The 12581-nt window shown below is 41.4% G+C and overlaps 1 protein-coding gene across 5 annotated transcripts in view; it reads left to right on the top strand.

Moving 5' to 3' along the window:
* CAMK4 (calcium/calmodulin dependent protein kinase IV) overlaps positions 1 to 12581 on the top strand; it is a 291927-nt gene that overhangs the window by 249026 nt on the left and 30320 nt on the right. For all 5 annotated transcript variants that reach the window (XM_073344679.1, XM_073344680.2, XM_073344683.2 and 2 more), the window contains one exon: positions 1758 to 1832. In XM_073344679.1, the coding sequence (XP_073200780.1) occupies positions 1758 to 1832 (75 nt within the window). The remainder of the gene's footprint in view (positions 1 to 1757; positions 1833 to 12581) is intronic.

The following is a 12581-nucleotide window of genomic DNA, read 5'->3' on the forward strand; positions in this document are numbered from 1 at the left end:
GGAGGGTGGTGAAACACTGGAATGCGTTACCTAGGGAGGTGGTGGAATCTCCTTCCTTAGAAGTTTTTAAGGTCAGGCTTGACAAAGCCCTGGCTGGAATGATTTGGTTGGGGATTGGTCCTGCTTTGAGCAGGGGGTTGGACTAGATGACCTCCAGAGGTCCCTTCCAACCCTGATATTTTATGAGTCTATACTAAATCTGCATTTTCAAAACACAATATCAACTGTTATCTTCTTGTTCTCAGCTCAGAGTACTCACACTTAAATTCATGTTAAACAAAAGCAAACCAACAAACTATATTCTGGAGTTTTTAAGGCAGATGTTCAAATTCCAGTTTGGATGATGACAAAGATACTAAGATCATTCATAGGAAAAGAAATACAATTGGTTAGGCCTTCAGTTCTAATCTCATTTGAAAGATGGGACATGCAAGTGCCACCTATGACAACGTGCTGCTCCTGGCTGCTCAGTATTTATTCAGAGGGAAGGGTGCCACATGCAGAGTTGCTGACACCCCCTTCTGGCAAAGCCTAGGTTTTCCTTGGAAATCTGCTATTGAAATACTACCCAAAGGCTTGATCCAAGGTGCTCAGGGCTCTGGCTCTGATCTAGCAAGTCACTTAAGCAGAGGTGTAACTTTGAGTACACCAGTAGTTCTATTTAAAACAATGGGATAACTCACATGCTTAAAGTTAAGCACTTGCTTCAATGCTTTTCTGGATTGTAGCTCAAAGGTTCAGTTCCTTGTAGGATCAAACCTCACACCACTTCCCACTTAGTTGATAAGATCTGAAAAAGTCAAAGTCCAAAGTGGTAGCTCTTCAACCCAATGTATCCAGGGTCACTCCTAGAAAGAGCACTACCAGGAACAGTGTTTTTGGAATGATCTCAGAAAAAAGTTACTGTCCTTCTGTTTTACAGGCGAATTGGGTAATTAGAATTTCTGACCTGCCAGTAGCTGGGTGATGTGTTTCAGAACTGAAAGACACACATTTCTCTAACAGTACAAAATCATCCATTTGGAAAATAATTTATCTTCCAAAGGAACCAGTGGACTAAGTACATCATCAGAACGAAGGCCCTATTTTCTTGAAAATACTCTACAATACTCTACAGAACTAGAGGGGTGGTCACATCTTTTTGCAGGACGTCAAGAAACCAGATCGTGATGATTGGGAGAATAGGTTGACAGGAATGGAGTGTGCCTTGCACCTGGAAAAGAATGTGAACCAGTCACTCCTTGATCTGCACAAGCTGGCAACTGACAAGAATGACTCTCATTTGTGTGACTTGGATAGTGCTCTATTTTATAAAATATACCTTCTTCAGTTTTTAAACATCTTCTCTGTTGTATTTATTTATTTTGTATTCATAGTATTTTGTATTTCATGCTCCGATCAGAAGTTCTGAGTACATGATTGACTCTGCATCTGACTCTTCCTTGCTGACTACTGTATGTTCCATTGTCTTTAGGGAAGCTAGCACAAGTTGTACTTTAAAAATATTTTGGTGAGCTTAGAGCAAGAGGATTTAATCCATCAACACAAATTCTGCTTCTGTATAATTTTGTTTCCATGCAATTCTTTTGAAGTAATTTTTCTTTTAATTTGTTCCTTAAAATGACAGTGATTTTTCTTAAATGTAGTGTTTTCAAAAAGAAAAGTGAAGTACTTCTCCCTGTTGAATCTATGCTCACTTTACACAGTTACAAGCAGACAATAAAACTTTTATTTTATGTTTCTACAAATCTTGACAGCTGATTTTGGGCTTTCCAAGATTGTGGAAGATCAAGTGACCATGAAGACAGTTTGTGGAACTCCAGGGTACTGTGGTATGTTCCTTTATTACTTATTATATATTGGACTTAGACTTTGATTCAGAGACTATTTACATTTTCCAGTTTCTGTGTTTGGCAAATGCAAGTTTCTTAATATTGACAAAGCCCCTGAACAGCTTAAATCAAAAACTAGAATTCAGAAGCTGGCATCAGTGTTAATTTTTCAAAAACATACATACTCTATAGTTCCAAGCCACATGAACCAATATTCCAGTGCATTTTCTAATATAATTTCATAATTTACATGAAAGTACTCTGATGTGGAATACAAATTAATACATTATACAATAATATTCCACTTATACATAGGGCCCTACCAAATTCACAGCAATAAAAAATTGCATCACGGACCGTGAAATCTGCTCTCCCTTTGTGAAATCTGGTCTTTCATGTGCTTTTATCCAGATTTCACAGAGGAGACCAGCATTTCTCAAATTGGGGATTCTGATCCAAAAGGGAGTTGCAGGGGGGTCACAAGGTTATTTTAGGGGGGCTGCAGTATTGCCACCCTTACTTCTGTGCTGCCTTCAGAGCTGGGTGGCCGGAGGGTGGTGGCTGTTGGCCAGGCACCCAGCTCTGAAGGCAGCACCCCTAGCCAGCAGCAGTGCAAAAGCAAGGGTTGCAATACCATACCATGCCATCCTTTTTTCTGCGCTGCTGTCTTCAGAGCTGAGTGGCCAGAGAGTGTTCACTGCTGACTGAGGGCCCAGCTCTGCAGGTAGCAGAGCAGAAGTAAGGGTGGCAATACCATACCATGCCATCCTTACTTCTGGGCTGCTGCTGGGGCGGCTACTCTGCCTTCAGAGCTGGGCTCCTGGCCAGCAGCCACTGCTCTCCAGCTGCCCAGCTCTAAAGGCTGGGAGGCATGCAAGACACAATTTTTTTCAGGTAGTTGTATCCATGATTTCGATACAAAGGTACTGCATTTATGTATGCAAACTGGGGGCTTGCCTGCACAATAACATCTAGCTGGCCATTTATTTTCATAAATGCCTAATATGCATGTGCAGTCATAATAACCGCATGAACAAATTAGGTGCACGATTGTATATGTAACTTTGGATGCAAAATTTGGCTTCTGACTGTAACCCATGAAGTATAATACATAGCAGCTACAACTTTTATTGCTTCAGTAGTTATTCAATTTAGGTTATTCAATATTTATGTTGTTTTTATGTTATGATATTGGACAGGCCTTGACCAAAGTTCTCTTAAGAGTCTTAATGACACTGTTTTACCTTGTATTAATCATGGGCACTAAGCATGCAGTTTATAAAATGAGTCATGTGTTAGCTATATTGTTCTGGTATGTTTCCTTTTTCTTCACTAAAGTTTACATTTTCCAAAAGTGAAAGTTGACTTGGCTATGGAAAAATGTTTACCCCATATTTTTGCATACAAATCAAGTAATTGCATATGCGAGCAGTTATTTGCATGCATAATCACTTATTTGCATGTACAAATACAGATGCACCCATATTTTTACCTTTGCTGAAGTCAGCCTCTATTGTCTGAAAATTTAGCTCTAATTACTGAATTCAGAGGAAAGATGGATTCTGGCATGGAAGAAGCCCTTTCTTCAAATGGTTGATCTTGAATCCATGGAAGTCAATGGCAAAGCTACTATTGACTTCAGTTTTGCAGCAATAGGCCCAAACTGAATACACCATTTGCAAGTAGAGTTTAATTAAACTGTTTAAATAGTCAATCATAATTATAAAATGACATTGCAATAATACAAACGATAATGTGAAAATAATATATTACTGCTGGCAACACCTGCTTTTAATGTAATGTTACATTTTTAAATTGTATGTAGTGGGTTTTCGTATTAGATTTCACAGCATTTCAGTAAAAGGAAATAAATCATAACACATCATACACCACAAGCCTGAGGCTTTTAATAACAGAAGGCACAACTAACTCGAATATAAAGAAAAAGCATGGATGCTGAAAATTAAACAGAAAGTCACAGAGAATCATACTCAGACAAAAATAGGTTGCCAAGCTGCCGAGTAGGAGAAGAGGTCCTGATCTGAATCAGGAAACTGTAATGCTAATAGTCTATGAATAATTAAGTGCTGAATGTAGTATGCCCAGTGCTTTGGGGAGAAAATAAGTCAGCCACAAAATGAACACAGCTGACTGTAATTTCTGTATGCTTAATATGTAATAGAAAAGTGTAACCATACATTTTTAACTGGCTTGCATCCCAAACATAGATAACTCACAGTGTACAGGCAGAAAGGACAAAATACAAAGCCATCCTTGCACCAGTATATGGGAGCAAAACTCTTCAATTAAAGAAAAAGCAAATGTGTTACCAATCTTGGAAAAAATTTAAAAAGGCAATCATAGCAGTTAGCATACAGTAAGTCTTACCATCATGCCCTAGCTAACTCCTGGGACGAATGTTAAGAGAAAAGAGCTACCGAGCACTTGGAAGACAAGATGCACTGGGAACATCCAATAACAGCTGGTAAACTGTGATGCCGGCACTTGCCCGCTAGGAACACAACTGAGACCATTGGCTCATTTCATAGAGGGCACCACAAAGATGGTCATTGCTGCATAAAGAACTGAACTGTTCCAGACCCTGCTGTTAGAATACTCAATTTATTGTTGGAGTCAGAGTTTTAGGATCTTTTTCTTGAGCCCTGTGACTTCTTGTATTTAGGGGACAGAGGAGAGGAATTGATGGGTGTCAAAGAAATGCTGCTTCCTGTTCCTCCTTGCAGAGGGCAAGGAAGAAAGGAAATAGAAATGTCCCTGCTGACCCCCACTATCCCTCCTGGAGGGTTGGGAATTAGAAATGCCACAGTAGATGCATTCCCCCTTCCCTGCAGGAGAACAGAGTTACCAATGTGTGTCTGCTCTCCCCTGCAGTAGGTAAAGATACTGCCAATAACACAGCAGATCATGCCTGTCCCCAGCTTCCAGGCGGGAGAGATGCCACTACGCCTGCTGCCGACATCTAGCTACCACACTGGAGCCTCACTGAGGTCCCAATCCTGTAAGGTGCTGAGAATCTTTAACTCCCACTGAAGTCAGTAGAGGTTGAGGGTGCTAAGAACCTTGCAGGATGAGGCCCTAAAGTCTCAAGTCCAGACTGGGGCCCAGACACTATTGCAATACAAATAATAAATAATAGTAATCATAGACTCATAGAAATGTAGGGCTGGAAAGGACCTCAAGAAGTCATCAAGTCCAGCTCCCTGCACTGAGGCAGGACTCAGTAAACCTAGACCATCCCTGACAGGTGTTTGTCCAACCTGTTCTTAAAAACATCCAATGATGGGGATTCCATAACCTCCCTTGCAAGTCTACTCCAAAGCTAAACTGTCCTTAGAGTTAGAAAGCTTTTCCCACCTTCTAACCTAAATCTCCCTTTCTTCGGATTAAGCCGATTACTTCTTGTCCTACTTTTCAGTTGACATGGAAAACAGTCAATCACCATCCTTTTTATAACGGCCCTTAACATATTTGAAGACTGTTATCAGGTCTCCCCCTCAGTCTTCTTTTCTCAAGACTACACATGTCCACTTTTTTTTTTATTCTTTCCTCAGAGGTCAGGTTTTCCAAGCCTTTTATCATTTTTGTTGCTCTTCTCTGGACTCTCTCCCATTTGTCCACATCTTTCCTAAAGTGTGGCGCCCAGAACTGGACACAGTACTCCAGCGGAGGCCTCACTAGTGCTGAGCAAAGCAGGATATCTTACATACAACATATTTGTTACTACAACCCAGAATGTTGTCCTTTTTCATAATTGCATCACATCCTTGACTCATATTCAATCTCTGATCCACCATTACCCCCAAATCCTTTTCAACAGTACTATCGCCTAGCCAGTTATGCCCCATTTTGTAGTTGTGCATTTGATTTTTCCTTCCTAAGTGAAGAATTGTGCATTTGTTTTTATTGGATTTCACCTTGCTGATTTCAGACCAATTCTCCAATTTATCAGAGTTGTTTTGAATTCTGATCATGACCACCAAAGTGCTTGCAGACCCTTCCAGCTTGGTGTCATGTGCAAATTTTATAAGCATACCCTCCACTCCCTTATCGAGGTTATTAATGAAAATATTGAATAGTGCCAGACCCAGGAAAGACCTCTGTGAAAGTCCAGTAGATAACACCCTCCCAGTTTGACAGTAAACCATTGATAACTACTCTTTGAGTACGGTCTTTCAACTAGTTGTACATCCACCTTATATTTTCATCTAGACCACATTTCCCTAGTTTGCTTATGAGAATGTCATGTGGGACTGTGTCAAAAGCCTTAATGAAACCAAGATATATATCATGTCTGTTACTTCCCCCCACCCACTAGGCCAGTAACCCTGTCAAAAAAGGAAGTTAGGTTGATTTGCCATGATTTGTCCTTGACAAGTCCATGCTCGCTACTTCTTATAATCCTATTATTCTCTAGTTGCTTACAAATTGATTGTTTAATAATTTGTTCCAGTATCTTTCCAGGAATTGAAGTTAGATTGACAGGTCTATAATTCCTGGGTCCTCTTTGTTTCCCTAAAGATAGGTGTGATGTTTTCCCTTCCCCAGTCTTCTGGGAGCCCCGTGAGCTCTCAAAGATATCACTAATGGTTCAGAGGTTGCTTCAGCTAGTTCCGTAAGTCTCCTAGGTTGAATATCATCAGGCCCTCCTGACTTGAATATATCTAATTTATCTAAATATTTTTAACCTGTTCTTTCCCTATTTTGGCTTTCATTCCTTCCCCATTGTTGATATTAATTGTGTTGAGTATCTTGTCACCATTAACCATTTTAGTGAAGACTGAAGCAAAATAGTCATTAAACACCTCAGCATTCTTGATTCCTTCAGTTATTAGCTCATCTTCCCCACTATGAAGAGGACCTACAGTTTCCTTCATCTTTCTCTTGCTCCTAAAGAACCTCTTCTTATTGCCTTTTATCTCCCTGGCCACGTGTAACTCTTTTGTGCCTATTGATGACTTCCAGACCATCACCAGGAAAGGTTTTTAGTGTGTGGATGCTGGGTGGCGGTGGTGGTATGTGATATACAGTTCAGACTAGATGATCTGATGGGCTCTTCTGGCTTTAAACTCTATGACTCCAGAGCAGGATTTGGTCTATAGGCTATATTCAGTTGAACTTAACGGCAGTTTTGAGTGTGTCTACACAGCATTTTGGAACAAACAGGAGTGAGCCTCTCAGCCTCGAGCTGCTGGTCCTCACACTAGCACTCTAAAAATAACTGTTTAGACAGCACTTTGAAGTTGCAGCTCGGGGAGGGGGGGGCTTCAAAGCGAAAACTCCAGCCTGAACTGCAACTTCAAATCTCTGTCTACACAGCTATTTATAGAGCGCTAGCAGCGAAAGTCTGTTGACCCAGGGTGGGAGGCTTGCTCCCCGCTCACTCCAAAACGCTGTATAGACAAAGTCTTTGTGCCCCAATCAGACAAGAAGCACTGAGTAAACCTGTCTGTTAACTTCTGTATGTATCCAAACTCTTTGAAGTGGTTATTTTTAGTGTTAAATCTGTATACCTGTGAAGTAGTGTCACTAGCTAATGAAAATGTAAATGTGGATTGGAGAGAATAAACATAAAGAAGAAAAGGGAGAGAAAGAGCAAATAGTTACAGTATTGCAGACCATGCTTTCTGATGTTTGTTACTATAGAAACGAAAGGAAATGGGAAGACATTGATGAAGGCAACAAGATTACTCTATTAGCTTGTAACGTAAATGATGATAGGATGCAAGTCATACATACATTTGTTTGTGCAGTATCTTTATCAGGCAAACAAAGGAACTAAACATCCCTTGGAATTAAACCTATTCCTAGTGTCTTTAGTCTCATAAAATTGTATTTTGAGTATTGATTATTAATCTCCATGCTAATTTCTATCATTGCTAGTAAACAGCAAATGTCATAAAGCTGTAGTTATTGCTCAGTGTCAGAAGCCATTTTTATGCCTACATTTTTGTAACTATAAAAGATTGTGTGAAGAAGAGGAAGCAAACACATAATGCAGCCTCCAAAGTGGTGACGATTCCGCTGTTTATACTGCATATATGTGCAGAGGGAAGGAGACAGCAGAAGGTTTGTGTGGCAGTGATTGAGAAGAGGAGACTGGGTGGCAGTTATGTGTGTCATTAAGGGTCCAATCCTTGGTGTGCTTATTGCCTCTCTGAGGTATTGAGGGCCCTTAGCATCACACAGATTCAAACCTAATTCTTTGTATTTTTCATTGTGGAAGGAACGTTAAACATATATAAAACTCTGAGTCAACAGGAGCTGGAAGGAGTTTCTCAAACCATTTCAGAGTGGTAGCCATAGTCTGTATCAGCAAAACCAACAAGGAATCCTTGTGGCACCTTAGAGACTAACAAGAAGTGGGTTTTAGCCCACGAAAGCTTATGCCCAAATAAATTTGTTAGTCTCTAAGGTGCCACAAGGACTCCCCATTGTTTCAACCCATTTAGAATCCCCAGCTAATTGTTTCTGCAAAGTGAATTTCTGACAACAGCAGTTCAGTAGAATTTGGAATTTACATGGCACTTTACATCTTCAGAGTGCTCTACAAACCCCTAACTCCCCTCACAACACTCCTGTGGGAAAAAGGAAATGTTATCCCCATTTTACTTTCCCTGGTATGTACTATGTGAAATGGTGCACTTTTTGGTGCACTATGTGAAATGAGCCAGTGGTCTCAGTTCTGTTCCTAGAGGACAAACACCAAGGAAGAGAGAAAGGTTAGGTAATGTACACAAGGCTACAGAGGGAATTGGTTGCAGACCCAGAATTAGACCTCAAGCACTGTATTGCTGGTCCCATGATCTGTACTGTATACCACAATTGCTCCAACAGACTAGCAAAGCTTCAGACCAGTAACCTTTCTTTTTTCCCTTATCCCATCAATTAGGGTTGGGTTGTCGTGCAAGCATCCTCCATCTTTGTCTGTCCAAAGCAGCACTAAGGTCCACCTGCTTACCGTATTCTTTGATGCAATTTGTCCATCACTTTGATAGCTTTCTTTGGAGTCTTTCTTACCATCACCTCCTGCCGTGCTATGATCATCAAGTCCCCTTCATTCATCCTCTGCATGTGTCTGAACCAATGACATTGTGCTTCCTGGATTTTGTCAGCCACAGATTGGACTTTGACTTCCACCCTAATACTTTCATTTTGAAATCTTTTTCTCTGTGTAAACAGCAGCGGACTTAGAGCTGACTTCTGCTGCAGTCCAACATTCACTTCAAAGGGACTTGTTCCAAAATATTTTTGGATCATTGTTTTAGGTAATCTATATATAGGGCATTCACCATAGTTATTAAATCCTCAGCCGCTCCATATTTCCTCATCACTGGTGTGAACTTCCTTCTGTCCACTTTATCATATGCCTTTTCTAGGTCTGTAAAGGCCCAGAAGCTCTCCTGTTGGTACAGTAGCCACTTCTTTATCCCTGGTTGAATTATAAACATGGTATCCGTGGTTCTTCATCCTTTCTTAGAGTCACACTTGTCTTGTTCGAGGAGGGGTTCCACCAATCTCCTAATCCTAGCATCCAGGATACGTTCCAATATCTTCATCCTGTGCAACAAGAGCTTTATTCCTCAATAGTTTCCATGTTCACGGATGCTTGTCTTCTTATGTATTGGGATCAGGATAGACTTGCACCAGTCCTTGGGAATTCTCTTGTCTTGCCATATGGCTGTAACCACTCTACTCATCCATGTAATGCCTCTATCACGTGGGACTTTCACTAGGTGGGACTTCACTCATGTGGGACTTTCATCAGGTCCTGCTGCCTTACTGTTCTTCATTTCCTGGACTGCATTTCTCACCTCCTCCTCAGGCACCACATTTGGATCACGTATTGGCAACTCCATCCTAAAGGGATTTGCCTCATTTAAGAGACTCCCAAAGTATTGTTTCTGCCTCTCCTTTCCTTGTGCAGATGTTACTAGCAGTCTCCCTGATCATCATTTACAAATGATGTGCAATACCATCCTCCCCACCTTTGCATCTCATTTTAGCAGTGCAGTATGTCTCTTTGCCAGCCACCTGTGAGTCATTTACAAACTCAGCATACAGATCATCTAGGGCACTTTATTTGACCCTTTTCACTTCCCACTTGGCAGCTTCTTTGTATTTGTTTTTATTTCCAGCAATGGATTCATTTCTTTTTCTTGATGCTCTATTTTTTGTATGTTTGTTTTTGTTTTGGATCACTGCTTGCACTTTGTCAGTCCACTGCTACTTCTCTCTTGCTATTGGTTTTCCCCATCTACATTGTCCACAAACCTCTTTCACTTCCACAATGAACATTCTTTTGAGGTGGTTCTGCTCTTTGTCAGCTGATGGCAAATCCGTTTCTGGACACATATCCTGTACTTTTTGCACAAACTTCTCTGCTGCACTTCTCTTAACTTTCTGTATTTAAATCCTCTTTCTTTTGAGCTTAGTTCCTCCTTGTCCAGTACTCTACCACAATCATTGCCACGGGAGGTTTGTGTTGCAGTGCTACCATCTCAGTAGGTATTGATTTGCAGCCCATAACTCGACTCCATTGAGATTTCCTCTCCAACATCATATGGCTTTTGTTTCCACCACTGATGTACATAACCAGCTGACACACCCTCTTTTGGAATCAAGTTGTTTGGCAATACAGTAATGTTTTCCCTTCATCATTCATAGTGCCTAGGCTGCATTTTCCTAAACACATTTCATACCCTCTTTTGTTTCTGCCTGTGTGTGCATTCAGATCACCCAACACAACCAGCAGCTCCTTCGGGGCTGCTGTGTCTACTAGCACCTGCAGATCTTGATAGGAAGTCTCCTTCTCCTCTTCATCACGTCTGGGCTGAGATGCCTTCACTGATATCAGAAACATGACACACTTTTAATTTTTAACAGCCAATGGTCTGTCACTTACTCTAATAACTGCGCACACCATCTTCCTCAGCTCTCCTCTCCCTGCCACCCACACTTTGTTATGCCCCCTTTCATCACCTACATAGGCGTGTTTACAACCTAAGGCCAACCCCTTCGCTGCATTCCCCATCCATCACATTGAAACCTCTCCTTACCATCACATCAGTGACTTCCATACCTTTATATGTCAGACTGGATATACAGAGTGTTGCCACTTTTGAAATATGGGGTGTCTTTGGCTGTGCAAGTCACTGCTTTTAGTCTGATTCTTCACTCTGACCTCTGATCCTCTGACCCTCTAGAGGGCAGTTCAGACACTGGCTGCCAGAAATCCTACTGGCCCAGGGCTGCCAGGCTTGAAGTGGGTGAACCTTTGGCAGAGGACAGAAAGATCAGTAGCAGTAGTCCCTGGCAGGAGGCAAACAGGCCAGCCTCACTCTTCCTTATAACCAGCCTCTAGTGTATCAGTTGCCATCCTTGACACACACCACAGTGAGAAGAACTTTCCCTAATTAGACTAAGTACAAGCTTCCACTCTCTTCCCACCTTGTTGCCATAAACCTGGTGGATCGTCAAAAGGCAGTGCTGGTGTCACCACTGCCCAATGCTGGGCTTCATTTAACCCATGGATGGGGGCTTGAGATCAAAGATTTCATTCTCCTAGGTAGGCTGTCTTGAACTGTCTGGTTATTTTAAAGACACCAGGTGCCTGACTTTCATACACCGCACTTTTAATGAAAACATCTGTGCCACATGAAGACAAGTGATGGGGAGTTTGGCTGTCAGAGGCCATCCTAGACATTGGCCTTTTATAAACATTTTATAGGTGTTGGGAGCTCATCCCAACCCCACCCCAGCCATAATAGCTTTTTGGAGAGAAAGTAAGAATAATCCCTGATAGTCACAATGAAGTTAGAAGAGTTGGGTAAATGTTATTGAAACTCCTAGTACTGAATTTCCTGAAGTTCCATAGAGCCCAAGAGAGAGGAGGAAAAATAGTGCATCTTTGTGGGGCTGGGACAAGACAAGTTAGGTCAGGTCTACACCAGGGTGCTAAAGTGGTAATGCGAAAGTGGTATACGGAAACAGCAAAGCATTCCTTGTGATGCAGCTAATACCAGCAAAACTAGGCTTTTGCCATTATACCTGATTCCAGCCCCACCAAACAAAACAAAACAAATTACCCTGGCAAAAGTACAGTTTTTGGAGGATTCAGAGAAGGATTAATTACAGAGAACCAAAGCCACATTATTCCTGAATAAGAGCAGCCACACAGGGGTTTAACATGCTTTAATTTGTGTGTTGACCTCATACCTTTAGCTGACTCTCCTTTACTTTCCTAAGTAATCCCACATAGAGATGGGTTTAGTGTGGATCTGGCATTTGGTTCTGATATAAGTTATATAAGATATGTGTTTGTATGTTTGTTCTTCTCTTCCTCCTCCTCTCTTAGCCCAAAGTAAGTGCCATGAGCGTTTTGCTATTCAAGATGTCTCAGTGATTCAGCCTCCATATTTGCAAAACTATATCAATTAAAATGTAAGAATAACATAAGAACATAAGAATGGCCAAAGGTCCATCCAGCCCAGTATCCTGTCTACCGACAGTGGCCAATGCCGGGTGCCCCAGAGGGAGTGAACCTAACAGGTAACGATCAAGTGATCTCTCTCCTGTCATCCATCTCCATCCTCTGACAAAGAGAGGCTAGGGACACCATTCCTCACCCATCCTGGCTAATAGCCATTAATGGACTTAACCTCCATGAATTTATCCAGTTCTCTTTTAAACCCTGTTATAGTCCTAGCCTTCACAACCTCCTCAGGCAAG

The sequence above is a fragment of the Lepidochelys kempii genome, chromosome 5 (genome assembly GCF_965140285.1).
Source record: "Lepidochelys kempii isolate rLepKem1 chromosome 5, rLepKem1.hap1, whole genome shotgun sequence".
NCBI lineage: Eukaryota > Metazoa > Chordata > Testudines > Cheloniidae > Lepidochelys > Lepidochelys kempii.